The sequence below is a fragment of the Pelmatolapia mariae genome, linkage group LG16_19, assembly GCF_036321145.2.
Source record: "Pelmatolapia mariae isolate MD_Pm_ZW linkage group LG16_19, Pm_UMD_F_2, whole genome shotgun sequence".
NCBI lineage: Eukaryota > Metazoa > Chordata > Actinopteri > Cichliformes > Cichlidae > Pelmatolapia > Pelmatolapia mariae.
In genome coordinates, this window is record NC_086241.1 from 66,769,687 (window position 1) to 66,783,287 (window position 13,601).

Sequence of the window (13,601 nt, forward strand, 5' to 3'; positions counted from 1 at the left end):
GCAATGGCTGCTTCAGCAATGGAGAGCTTGCAAATGAATTTGTCTTCACTTATGGTTTTGATGAATGTGGAACTACACCTATGGTGAGCATAAAGTTCTGTTGCAGTTCTGCATCTGTTTATGAAGCCTTTACCAAAACTCCACCATCTTACAGGTGGAGGATGACTTGGTGTTCACCAACACCCTGTTCTTGAATCTAAGAAGAATTTCTCCCACCTGGTGGAAAACTCCCTCTGCAGTCCACGTGTTCTGTGTTGCAAAAAGGTATGCTGTTACTTCAATGTCTGCAGCTAGTCACCAACCATACTTACAGTAGGTCCATGTATTTACAGGTTGAACAAGATGCCAAAGTTTAGCGACACAGCACTTCCTGAAAATGATGATATTAGCATCAAAGCCATGAGTCGTAAGTAATAAAACACATCCAACGTCAAGTTTTAGCTGCAGCTTAATTTGTAAACACGGTTCTTTCTTGCAGCGTCCTGGACGAGCGCAGCAGAGTCAAACATCTACAAAAGAGGCCAGCTTGTCAATCTTCAGGTTTTGGCTAAAACCAGAATAAATCAAGAGGCTTTCATCCAGTCCTGCTTTGTCTCTGTGTTCCCTGAGCCTCAAGCCAAACCAAGGCAAACAGTCATATTTAACAAAGGGTGAGTTTTCAGTTGGGTGTTTATCTCAACTGTTTTTGTTATGTCTAACCTTCTGATCGCCTGTGATATCACTGCTTTCTGCAGGTGCGTAACCCCACTGGGTTCCTCCACTACTATAGTGACGTTTGTGGCCTCCAACAGAGCAGATGCGGTTAATTTTGTTCTGAACACATCTTATCTCATTTCTGAGGTAAGTCCCTATAAACTGATTTCACTGATGTGCAGCTCTGAATCTTCTCTGAACTGACTTGTGTACTCTTCTCTACAAGTTGTATATCCACTGTAGCGTGCTGATCTCAGGCCAAGGTGTCACCCCTGGCTCTAAATCCTGCAACTACAATGTGATTGAATCAAGGTATCAATATTCACATAATGTATGCGTTTTGTTTCTTTTACAAATGTCCTATAAATTAAACTTTCCTTTCAGATGGGAGGAACTAAGTGGTGATTTGGAGGCATGCGAGTGCTGTAGCTCAAGGTGTAAAGGCAAAAACCTTCCTGGTGGTAAGTGCTTTGGTTTTCTGTCTGAAGGTGATGGAAGACAGAAACTTCATAACAGACTTCCTGCATGCATGTCATTTCAGATGCCAAAGCTATGGTCAGCACTGGTCCCTTTGTCATTGTGGATGAAGATGGTGAGAGAACTCTGCCTTCAATCGCCGAACAAGACACTGCTAATGTCCCAAACTCCATGCAGTCTGCTCCTCCAGATCTTGCTGATGTGATAGTTTCTTCTGTTCCAAGAAGCAAATTCAATGCTGGCCCAGAGGGTGTAGTGGTTGTGAGTCAGGACCCTGCCACCAGGCTGACACTCTGGCTACCTGAACAGGTGCCGCCTCAGTCTGACTCGAATGACATTACCAAACTGCATTCTTCAACCACAAATCAAGAACCTCATCCGAATCCGACCAATGAGATCAAAGGTCAAAGTTTCAGTAGTGTTTCTCCGTCAACTATGAATTTGCCAACTATGGTTAACGGGTGGAAGATTCCTCCACAACCAGCTATTCCAGAGGACTTCAAAAGAAAAAGCCGGTCTGGAAGATCTGGCAACTTTGACAGCAAAGAGGAACCGGTTAATTTTTCTTTGCCAGCTGAGATTAGTGTTAAGTACCTTATGCTGGCTGAAAGGCCAAATTCAGCAGAATTGGACAACACAGCTGCTGTAGAGGAATCCCAAAGTGAAAAATGGCTGCAGAATGAGATTAAGGACCCAAACCGTGATGATCTGCCCCAGATGCTGACCGATGGTGCTGTGATGCCTGAAGGAACACATGAAATCCCACCAATAACGCGCTCCAAACTCACCTTTTCCAAAGCTGCTGATGGGTCGCAGACACTGAGTTATGAGGAAGAGGCAGTGGTGCACAAGACAAGTCCAGTGGAAAGAAAACAGTTGAAACTAAAGGGGCTGCACTCAACTTTCTTGAATTTGTTGAGGTAAATGACTTGTTTGCAGTTAGCTGGCAGACTGTTTAATGCATGTGAAGATGGCTGATTTAATTTGGTTTTTGTTTTTCCTCAGGAGGATGAAGAATGCAGAATAACCACGGCTTTAAAAGACTTTAAACTTGTACTTGAGCTAAATAAAACTGATGTGCACTTATCTGGTTTCATTACTTTTGCTTTTTAAAATAAAAGTTGTATTTGTATTAGTCCTTTATTTATCCAGGTAAAAATCTCATTTCCAAGAGAAACCTGGCATCATAGCAGCAAACGTCTGAAACACAAGTTGCTTTTTTTTTCTTTTTTTCTTTTTTTTTAAAATGACACTGTCGACTAAATAAGGCAGTCATACTCATTCACAACATTTCTCCACCGGTGCTCAATAGTGCATCACATTATTAGCCTGTTTATAAAACACCCCATCCTGGCTACTGTGAAAGGCTTTTATTCCCACCCAGATGTCGCTGTAGGGAGCTGGGCGCTGTAGTTGGGACAGTACCATGTGCGCTCTCCCTTTTACGCCGCATGCTCAGTGTTTTTTCTACCCCAAGTTTGACCCTGGCCACTATTTCCTCCGCACCGTCACTCTCTATAAAGTGCCCATGCTTCCCCCCACGCAGTCTCTTTCCCCGGCCACAAAACAACCGTGAGTGTCCAACTCACTGTTCCTGAAAAACTTAAAATAAAAATAATATAAAAAATATAAAATCCACAAAATCTTAAAAAGTGCAGATCTACTTAAAGAAATAGAAACCTTTTTAAAAAAAATAGCAAAATATTATTTTAAAAAAACATAAACATCAGGCCTCCGGCTTAACTCGAAGTTGTCGTCTTTTTTAAAGGAAACACTTCAGAAGACACCCGTCTTTATCGCGCTGCTTTTTCCAGGTTTGGCATTTTCAAAACGCCCGATCAGCTGTCTGTGCAGCGTGTCTTTAAGCCAAAGCGCAGTTTGGATCCGGATTAGAGACCATACCGACATTTTTCTGGCGTTTTTTAAAACGAAGCCTTGCGTTTATCCTCTGAAATCAGCGATATGAACACAGCGACGGGGAGTTATCCGATGGCTTCTCTCTACGTTGGCGACCTGCACCCCGACATCACGGAGGCTATGCTGTACGAGAAATTCAGCCCTGCCGGACCGGTGCTCTCCATTCGGGTCTGCCGAGACATGATCACCCGGCGGTCCCTGGGATACGCTTATGTGAACTTCTCACAGCCGGCTGACGGTAAGCAGGGATGGGATAGCTGTGCTGTGTGAGCACGTTGCCTCCACAAGGCGTGAACATGTTGACATAGTAGAAATGCGTTTCCAGCCTGCCATTGAAACTGTGTACAGAGCCTGAAATGAACGCAAATAAATTTGGTTAATTTTGCGGTGTGAAATGTTCATAGCAGTTCTTTAGATGGGATCAGTTATTTGACCTACATAAGCACGTCCCAGTTCTCGTGTATGGTTGGTAATATAGCAGCCTGTGTGTGTCTCTAATGTAATTCAAGCCCCCAGAACATGCAGAGTTTAAACTGTCCTTAAAAGTTGGCCAAAATCAACAAACCATCCCCATAAAACACAGGCCTAGATTTGGGTATATGAAGTCTTTTCCTACACCTTTTTAAAAACCAAAATGACCCATTTCTGTGCCTATTTAAAGGGCCAATGAGTTGAGTGAAACTAACTCCCATTGCCCTCTGCTGGCATGTTCACTGAAAGCATGAAAGAGACAAGCACAGCTGAGCCCGCTGCACTGCTTGTTGCTTGTTTGTGCTGCTGCTTGTCGGTATATTCACTGCAAATGGAAAAACCTGATCCTGTTTCTATTTGAATTGAATCCCAGCTTTAATAGCTGGGATTAGTTCACTCACACTGTTGGGTTATCTGTTATATCCTCACCACTTAAAGCTGTTAATCTGTCATGATACACAAAAGTGAATGTATATGTAACCGTATCAGCAATGCTGTTAAGTACCTTTTGTGATAAAACTGTTTCCAGCTACAATGCAGGAGTATCAAAGCACTGAGCAAAGGTAGCAGGTGTTGTGGTTCTCTTTGGGGGCCCGCTGACACTGTTTGTCCTATCAACAAAAAACACCTGTCACAGCTTATCTGCACTCGAGTCGGTTACCAAAAGCCAAAGTAAATGAGAGGTTACAAGTGGCTCGCTTCCAGGATATCATTCCGTTACAAACGTGAGAAGAGCCAAAAGTTAGAAGACACCATTTGTTACAAGAGGTGTAGACACCAGGGGGGAGGGGGTGTTGGCTGTTGGGCATTTAAATGGAGTCCTGAGCACGTGTCTGTGGGGCAGTAGCTTTGAGCCTGAACAATACAGCTACTAATGCAAAACTATAACTAAGCATATGTTAGTAACGAGCGTTTCATATGAAACAGAGCGGTCTTCATGCTTCGCTGTGTTCCCTGCTGGATTTCTTAATGTCACAGTTGTATCTGTAAACAAACACAAACCCGGGTGTCACTCTTCTGAGCATTCTTTTTAAACATGTCTCTTCCCCATCAGTGGTAGAGAATGCTCTACTCACACTCCATGCCAGCACATACCTCTCAGGACCCCTCTCTAAATATAGCTTCCCCCTGTGCAGCCCAAAACGTGCCTGCTCCGTAATGCTTAAATAAAAAGTGGTTAACAATAATGGGTAATTCAAGACCGTTAATGGCTCCATTTTCTCTTCTAAACGACACATCTGATATATGAGGTCAACAGAGGTCACTTTGGCCTTTTTTGAATAAAGTTTCCAACTCTGAACCTTCCCGAAGTCCCCGTTTTTTTTGACGGTGACCACTCACCTTCCCTGAGCGCACAGGTTGTGAAGTACAATTGCAAACCAAACTGCTGATGCCAGCAGACGCAAGGCAGCTCCGCTTTGTTTACCAGACACTTTCAGCTGGAAAGCCGTGTGTGTGTGTGTGTGTGTGTGTGTGTGTGTGTGTACGGGTTCGTACTATCCTGGTGGGGACCAAAATCTGACTTTTACTATCCTGGTGGGGACTTTCTGCACCGTGGGGACCAAAATCCAGGTCCCCTCGGGGTTGAAAGCAATTTTCACACTCAAAATGCGGTTTTACTGTCAGGGTTACAATTAGGTTATGGTTAGGTTTAGGGTAAGGGTTAGGGTTAGGCATTCATTTTTAATGGTTAGGGTTAGGGTAAGGGGCTAGGGAAAGCATTATGTCAATGGGATGTCCCCACGAGGATAGCAAACCAGACGTGTGTGTGTGTGTGTGTGTGTGTGTGTGTGTGTGTGTGTGTGTGTGTGTGTGTGTGTGTGTGTGTGTGTGTGTGTGTGTGTGTGTGTGTGTGAGTGAGAGAGTGTGAACAAAAGGATGTTTGGCATGTGCCCACATGATGTGTGAGGGGGGGAAAAAAGTGTACATTTGTTCGCCCGGGCCTACAGATCGCAGAATAAAGGTCAATGCAAACATATTACTGCACATCTCTACAACACATGAGCTGATATTCTTAAATGAAGGCCTGCTGCATTGCTAAGTGGCATGTGGCTCAGCAGCATGTGGTTAATCAGAACAGGGAGACATGTGCTCCAAGCTAGCCCACTGCAGCTGCCCCCCACACTTTTCCCAGCTGCTTGCAGAAAGCTCATCAGCCTCATTGTCTGCTGCAGTACCTTCACCCCTTTGAACATGTTAGCGGCCTGTTGTAATGCATTTAAGCGGTTTCTCGCTTTTATTATTATAGTGCATGCATTAAAAATGGCTGCATTATTATTGTTGCATGGTATCAGCAGATAACAGACCGAAGCATGACACATAAAGGTGACTGATATGTTTTCTGACATGTAAATAACCACCAGTGACCTTTCCTGTGACCTCTCTGCTCTTCCTCCGGCAGCTGAAAGAGCCCTGGACACCATGAATTTTGACGTGGTGAAAGGGAAGCCAATCAGAATCATGTGGTCCCAAAGAGATCCCTCCCTCAGGAAGTCTGGTGTGGGCAATGTTTTTATCAAGAACCTCGACAAGTCCATTGACAACAAAGCCCTGTACGACACCTTCTCTGCCTTTGGCAACATCCTCTCCTGCAAGGTACAGTTGACATAACACTGATTTATTTATGTATTAATTTATTTGCTGGTTTGAAATTTAACACATACATTAAAAAAAAATCATGGTTCCAACAGGAAAACTAGTCAAATTCCACCTTGAGCATAAAGTGGTCAAATTTAACAGAAGCCTTTAGAGGACAAATGTAAAAAAAAAACAACGCCTCAACTGCTTTTTGCCTCAGTTTCTGTAAATGCACCAAGTTTGCAACTTTTTGGTAGTTGCACGCGTTCAAAACAAGAAAAGGGACCAGGAATGTCCCCACACCTGTTTCTTAATTTGGACCTGTTAGGCCTTTCTTTAGTTTTTCTGATCTGGTGAAAAATAGGTTCTATCGAATATACCCCCATATTCATGTCATAAATTAACTTTTCTTATCGTTGCATATTTTAATGCTCCATGCTTTACTTTTGTGGGTCAATAACATGCAGCTGAGGGAAAAAGCATAATTAGATGCTTTGGTAAATTATTATTTTGTAAGATTGACAAATTAGCACCTTTAGCACAGTTATTTATCACAAATTGAAATTTTATAGTCAGTAAATTATTGTTGTGGATAGGTGACTCCCAGGCAACAAACTAACAAACACCAGGCAACATGATAGTATAATAATAGATCATATATCATAATATTCAGAGAGGATATATACGGATATACATTTGATGTTTTTTGTCATAAAATAAGAACGATAAAGTGCCTTTTTATGGTGTTAAAGGTGCATAAATGTGAAACCTGTGGCAGCTTCAGCTGTTGGTAGGTGGTTGTTAGGCAACATGATGGCATCACAATATCTGATATAGATAAGAACCTTCAGAGGTCTGAGATGTGCATGTGTGCCAAGTTTGGTTGCTGAACTCCTGACAGATTTGGTGTATTTGGTGCAAGATTGCTCTTCCTGTGGTGGATGCTCACATTACACATGGGCAGTGTTTCCAGTAATGACGTCAGTTTATGTACAAATAATCCTTTAAAGCCAAAACCTCAGGATTCACTCCAAATGTTTGATTTCAGATAGTTTGTAAGCTCCCCTCAAACTTTCTGTTTGTGAAGGTATTCCATTTGAAAAATTGATTTATTGAGGAGATAGAATGGCTTATTTCAGACAGGCAATCATGCAAAGCTACTCTAGAAAAAAAGCATAATGGATCCTTTTAAGCAATACTTAAACAGTATTGCTGTTTAAGCTTGTAGCTGATAGCAGAAGCCTAGAATCTGTTATTGTATCTTTAAGGGAAAAAAAGAAAAGAAAGGAAAATTTAATTAAAAACAGTGACAAAATATATGAAAAATTACAATTAAATTAAAGGAGTTTTACAATAAATCCATTTAAAACAGCAAAACATCATTTCTTCACTGGACACATCCAGAGAAGTGATAAAACCGATTTGAGTCGCCTTACGCCACTCTCCAAATGTCGAACTTGCTTCATGTGCGTCTCCCTGCACTCTAGGTGGTCTGTGATGAAAACGGCTCCAAGGGGTATGCCTTTGTCCATTTTGAGACCCAGGACGCGGCTGATCGCGCCATCGAGAAGATGAACGGCATGCTTCTGAATGACCGCAAGGTGTGAGTGTCTGATAATCTCTGAACTGGAGGTGTGGATGTTTAATGTTGTTGGAAGACTTTTGAAGAATTTGCCTGAATTTCAAGCTGACTTTGATATAATATGAAAGTTATCATGATATTGAAAACCGCAGCTTATGTGCATTAGATCGTGTTGTATTCTGTGTCTAATGTATAAATCTGACTTGTGTGTCCTACCTTTGTGTTGCGCGAACTGACTTTTTGTGTCTTTTTTTCAGTTGGTGAGCTTGTGTGTGAATAATATGACTAATACACTCATCTCTTACTGCCGCCAGTCTGACGATAGCCTCTAAACTAAGAGACAACAGACTAAAAACCTCTTACCTTTCCTTCCTACCAGTTGCATTTTCTGTTGCCTCAGTTCACTTGCTGGTCACCCATCTTGGAGTGTTTGTGTGTGTGTGTATGACCATGCTTGTGTGTTTTAGTGATGGATCGAATGCAGGAATGCAATACTGGATGGCAGAAGGGGAGAGGTCATCATGGCAAGGTATATAAGATCATTTGGTCCTCCTCAGCTTTCGTTTGTACTGTTCCTCCATCCCTCTCCATCTACCTCCACATCAAGTTTTGGACCAAGAATTAAGATGGTTGCCACTGTGTTGTCTAGCATGCCGACATATCTGCCTGCCTCTGGTGGTATTAACAGCAGTTGAATGGATTGTACACGTTGTTCACCCCAGGAATGATGAGTCCCATGATGAAACGTAGCTGTGAATTTGTGTTGTGGATGTTGTCCCTGTTCTTGTGTTTGCGGGGTTAGGTTTTTGCTGATCATTCTTAACGTGGAACCCCGGACAGCCAGTGTTTTTGTAGACTGGAAAGTGGAAGTCAAAAGAGATGGAGTCTGGTTTGTTGTTTTTTGCTTTTTTCTCTTTTGTCAAGACTGTTTTACAAGAGTGTGCCTGTGCTGCTCTCCCTCTGTCTTCAGGTTTGTGGGTCGTTTCAAATCTCGCAAAGAACGGGAGGCTGAACTCGGTGCCAAAGCTAAGGAGTTTACCAACGTTTACATCAAGAATTTTGGGGACGACATGGATGATGAACGCCTGAAGGAGATTTTTGACAAATACGGTAAATCTAAATTTGTTTCCTGATCGTTTCCAGATGAAGAGTTGCAGCATTTGCAGCACTCCTGCTACTTTTAGATCGCTCTGACCACTGCAGTTTAAGTGTAGACCTGTAACTTGAAAGGACAGCAAAACAAAACTTCTGTGTCACAACTGCTCATCTTTCTTGATTAGGATCATTATGAGCTGTGTCTCAAGGTACAATCCAGTTGTCCAAGTCTGAAGGTGGTGCATCTGGTTAGTAAAGCAATGACGAGCATGCACGTTGTGTACTGTGACTTTGTCCTCCAGGGGAAGACCTGGGAGAGATCAAAGTGTAGCTCATTCAGGTTGATCCACACTCTTGCCAGACTTGGCTCCCTTTGACTTTGACCTCTCACCCAGAAGGAAAGGGTCACTGTTTTGAAAGATGTGTGAAGATAATCCAGTGCACATAGCAGATGCGCAAATCCAGAACAACATCCTGGGAGAGATCCGGTTGTAGCCGGTGCACTGGGAGCAATTTGTGGGTTTTACCTTTAGTAGATGGAGTTCAAAAATGCTGTGCTTCACTGATATTCCTGTGCAGCCACATTGTTTCATTTTCCATCCACTTTCTTTGGCATTTGCAGGCAAAACACTCAGTGTGAAGGTGATGACAGACCCCAGCGGCAAATCCAGAGGGTTTGGATTTGTTAGTTACGAAAAACACGAGGATGCCAACAAGGTACTTGGTACTTTTGGAAATGTGTCAAGTGTGCGTTTATCTGTTTTCTCTGACAAATGTGGCTTTGTTTAAAGGCTGTAGAGGAGATGAATGGCACTGAACTCAACGGAAAAACTGTGTTCGTGGGCCGAGCTCAGAAGAAAATGGAGAGGCAGGCGGAGCTGAAGAGGAAGTTTGAGCAGCTGAAACAAGAGAGGATCAGTCGTTATCAGGTCTGCAGAAACTACTGGTCGTCTGTCAAAATAAAAATCAATTAATTTTATATTTCAATGTCAGTAAGTAAGCTGATGGTTCTGGATAAATCTTACCTTTTGTTTCAGGGAGTTAATCTTTATATTAAAAACTTGGATGACACAATAGATGATGAGAAACTGCGCAAGGAGTTCTCTCCATTTGGCTCAATTACAAGTGCTAAGGTAAAAATGGCTCAATACACTGAATAAATAAGAGACTTCAACACATAAGTTACCTCCGCTGTCTGTATTTTAGGTGATGCTAGAGGAGGGGCGCTCCAAGGGCTTTGGCTTTGTCTGCTTTTCCTCCCCTGAAGAGGCTACCAAGGCTGTGACTGAAATGAACGGACGTATTGTTGGCTCTAAACCTCTCTACGTGGCTCTTGCTCAGCGCAAAGAGGAGCGCAAAGCCCATCTCACCAACCAGTACATGCAGCGAATAGCTGGCATGAGGGCCATGCCAGCTAATGCCATCATTAATCAGTTCCAGCCCACTAGTGGATACTTCATGCCAGCTGTGCCGCAGGTGTGAGAATCAAATTCAGGCTTGATGTGCATTTTAAAACTGATTGTATTACTGTGTTTAATATGAAAGGGCTATATTACAATCACAAATGCACAGATGCTTTTCACCTTTTTTGTTCAACTTTACTGTTTTTGTTTAGAGCTGTAGTGCAGGTGTTATTGTGAAAAAGCTCAAAAAAGTGATTTCAGTCATGACCACTTGGTTAAAAGATGACTTCTTTTGCAAAAACAAAGAAAAGACAGAAGCTGGATGAGCAGCAGCAGCAACACCTGTTACAGGACAGAGCAGGCATTAATGCCATGCAAAGTGGAGATCGGTTGCAAAGTGCATTGCAGAAGCAGCAGCAACTTAATTCTTCTCCCCTTGAAAGCCTACAAGTAGGAACGCATGCATGTTCAGGGTGGTTTCTGTCATATTTCAGGCCTGCTTGAAGAACAAAATGACTGGGTGTGCATCAGAGGTTAGTGAGGGTGGTCTCTGGCTATGAAGCTATCCTTGGAAAAACTCAGAAACTATTCTAATGGTCGTCCCACCGCATTTTTATTGATATATACTGAGGTGTCAAAACTGATCATTGAGGGTGCTGGGGTGTCCTCGAATGTCGTTTTTATGGGGGAAAGAGTTGATTTGAGGATTAACTACTACGGCCTGACGCTGGGCTCAACATGGAGAGAGTATGTTGCTGTCAGGGTTGTTCTGATTGTCTCCAAGGACCCAAAATAATAAGTTTGTATTTCATTCTAGCAAAGATGGAAAAACGTTTATATATAATAAAATGAGTCCGATCAGCAGTTTTGATTTAATATGATTTTTTTTTTAAGATGATACATTTGACTTTCTTGCATTCATCAGGCTCAGAATAGGACTACATACTATGCACCCAATCAGCTCGCTCAAATGCGACCAAATCCCCGATGGCAGCAACAAGGTGGACGAGGTCAAGGTGAGCCTGTGGACCATGATGGAGCATATGTCTGTGATATATTAAACATTAAGCCCATACTCACATTGTTTTTATCTGTTCTTTCATCACTTCCAGGGGGTTTCCAAGCAATGCCCAGCTCGCTGCGTCAGCCAGGGCCCCGTGCCAACCTCAGACACATGAGTCCTAGCGGCAACACACAAGGCCCACGAGGTGCATTCACAAAAAAATAGCATCATTTCGTTGACTACGGGTTTGGAATTTGAAGTCAATGATATTGATGTTATACAAATGTTTTCCGTGTTATTAAAACTATAATTTCTTCCTCGTGGTTGCTAGCTGGTGGTCAGAGCATGGGTCCTCGTCCTTCAGTTGGAGTCTCCGGTCCTCGGGCCATGCCTCCTTACAAATACGCCACAGGTGTCCGTAACCCCAACCCCCAGGTGGTGCAACCTATTGCCTTACAGCAGGTATCACATTAACTTCTCCCACATTAAGCATCCAAATAATTGACACATTGTTCCTCATTAAGTCTTAACTGTGCCTTCCAGACTCAGCCAGCTGTGCACGTTCAGGGCCAAGAGCCTCTCACGGCCTCCATGCTGGCTGCTGCACCTCCTCAGGAGCAGAAACAGATGCTGGGTAAGACTGACAGTTACAAACAAATGCTGTTCAGGGTTTTGGTTTTTTGGCAAATTTATACTCACTCACAATTTTTTTTTTTCTCCGTAGGGGAGCGTCTGTTCCCACTGATTCAGGCCATGCATGCCAACCTAGCAGGAAAGATCACTGGCATGTTGCTGGAGATCGACAACTCTGAATTACTACACATGCTTGAGTCCCATGAGTCTCTACGTTCAAAGGTACCTCGCTACCTCAAGCACACTGAATAGTCTGGTATCCATTTTCTAAGCTGCGTCATGCTCATGTTTGTGGTTGTGTTTGTACAGGTAGAAGAAGCTGTTGCAGTTCTACAGGCTCACCAGGCGAAGAAAGATGCCACCCAGAAAGTAGGTGGCATGGCTCCTACTGCTGCTGCTGCCACATCCTGAAGACTCTGAGCTATTCTAACTTGGTATGGAAATCCATGTTTAGTCAAGCTCATCAATCAGGTTCATTAGGCTATACATAATAAAGATTGTGTGGCACTAATGGGAAGACATTGTGTTGTTTCAGAGCATAGAAAACTGAGAAGAGATGGGAAGAGACGCACTACACTGGAAAGCCCAGAGTCTTCTGAACAATCGCACGAAAACAAATCAAGAAAAAAAAAAAGGAAAACATTATTTTAAATGTACACTTTGAAAAAATATTACATAATGCATAATTTTGTAGTTCTGTAATACTTTTAACGCTGCATACCAGATGCAGTGATGCAAATGAATCTTGAACAAAGGCCCTTTATTTTGTGGCAAAGGAGAGGAAGTAAAAAGAGCCTTGTTCTTTGTCTTTGCTTGAAAGCTTCATGTTGGTGTGAGATGACTCCTCCATCCTAACACGTTATCAATGGGTGTGTGGTAATTTCAATAAAGGGATGATATGTCCAGGCGACTCACCTTGTGTTATTTTAATTGAGAAGGAAAGTGCAGAAGGGGAGAAGTATATCAAGTAATCTGTGAAACGTGATGGAGGTAATGTTATAGCATGGGCAGTGGAACTGGACCACCAGAGTTTAATGATCATGTGACTGTTGATGGAAGCAGCAGGATGTGATGTGGAGTGTGCAGAGCTATAGACTCTGCTCAGGTTCAGACAACTGAAATGAAGCCGAACAGAGAGCACTACAACGTGCAAATGGATAATTACACAGAGCTGCAAAAGCAAGAGTTTACTCCAGGTAAATAAATCTAGATAATCTTCAGTGGCCAAGTCAGGCACCTGATCTCAGCCCAATAGAGCAACCTTTTCTCATTACTGAAGATAAAACTGAAGGCACAGACCCACAAACCAAGTAGCAAGTGAAGGTGACTGCAGTGACAGCCTGGCCGAGCATCTCAAGTGATGAAACAAAGCACCTGATGATATTCATGGGCTCTAGTCTTTCAGCAGTCATTGATTTTTCATCCAAATATTAAAAACAAGAAAAATTATTAAGTTAATTTGTCCAGCTGCTATTAAGCCTCTGAAAATGGGGAACTATGTTTTTAAAATGGTTGCAATGCTAAACTTTTGTTAAACTCCTTAAATTAATGCTAAAGTCTGCACTCCAGTCACGTCTTGACTGTTTGATATAAAATCCATGGTGGTGGTGTACAGAGCCAAAATTGCAAAATCTGTTATTGACCAAACACACTTAAGTGTGTGTCTGATAAACACTTTGGTACCAAGTAATACTGAAACATGATAACGTACTTATAAGTTGTGTTTGGTGTTATTTAGGGTGTTTCTTTT

General features: G+C 42.6%; 1 protein-coding gene across 1 annotated transcript; it reads left to right on the top strand.

Moving 5' to 3' along the window:
• Window positions 1-2,737: 2,737 nt before the first annotated feature.
• pabpc4 (poly(A) binding protein, cytoplasmic 4 (inducible form)) lies at window positions 2,738-12,753 on the top strand. The gene is made up of 15 exons (XM_063499067.1): window positions 2,738-3,325; window positions 5,960-6,153; window positions 7,623-7,738; window positions 8,688-8,827; window positions 9,435-9,529; window positions 9,604-9,741; window positions 9,850-9,945; window positions 10,019-10,288; window positions 11,141-11,231; window positions 11,328-11,423; window positions 11,550-11,680; window positions 11,762-11,852; window positions 11,943-12,073; window positions 12,161-12,285; window positions 12,387-12,753. The coding sequence occupies exons 1-14, from the start codon at window positions 3,133-3,135 to the stop codon at window positions 12,260-12,262; spliced, it is 1,884 nt and encodes a 627-aa protein (XP_063355137.1). The 5' UTR covers window positions 2,738-3,132; the 3' UTR covers window positions 12,263-12,285; window positions 12,387-12,753.
• The last annotated feature ends 848 nt before the right edge of the window (window positions 12,754-13,601 follow it).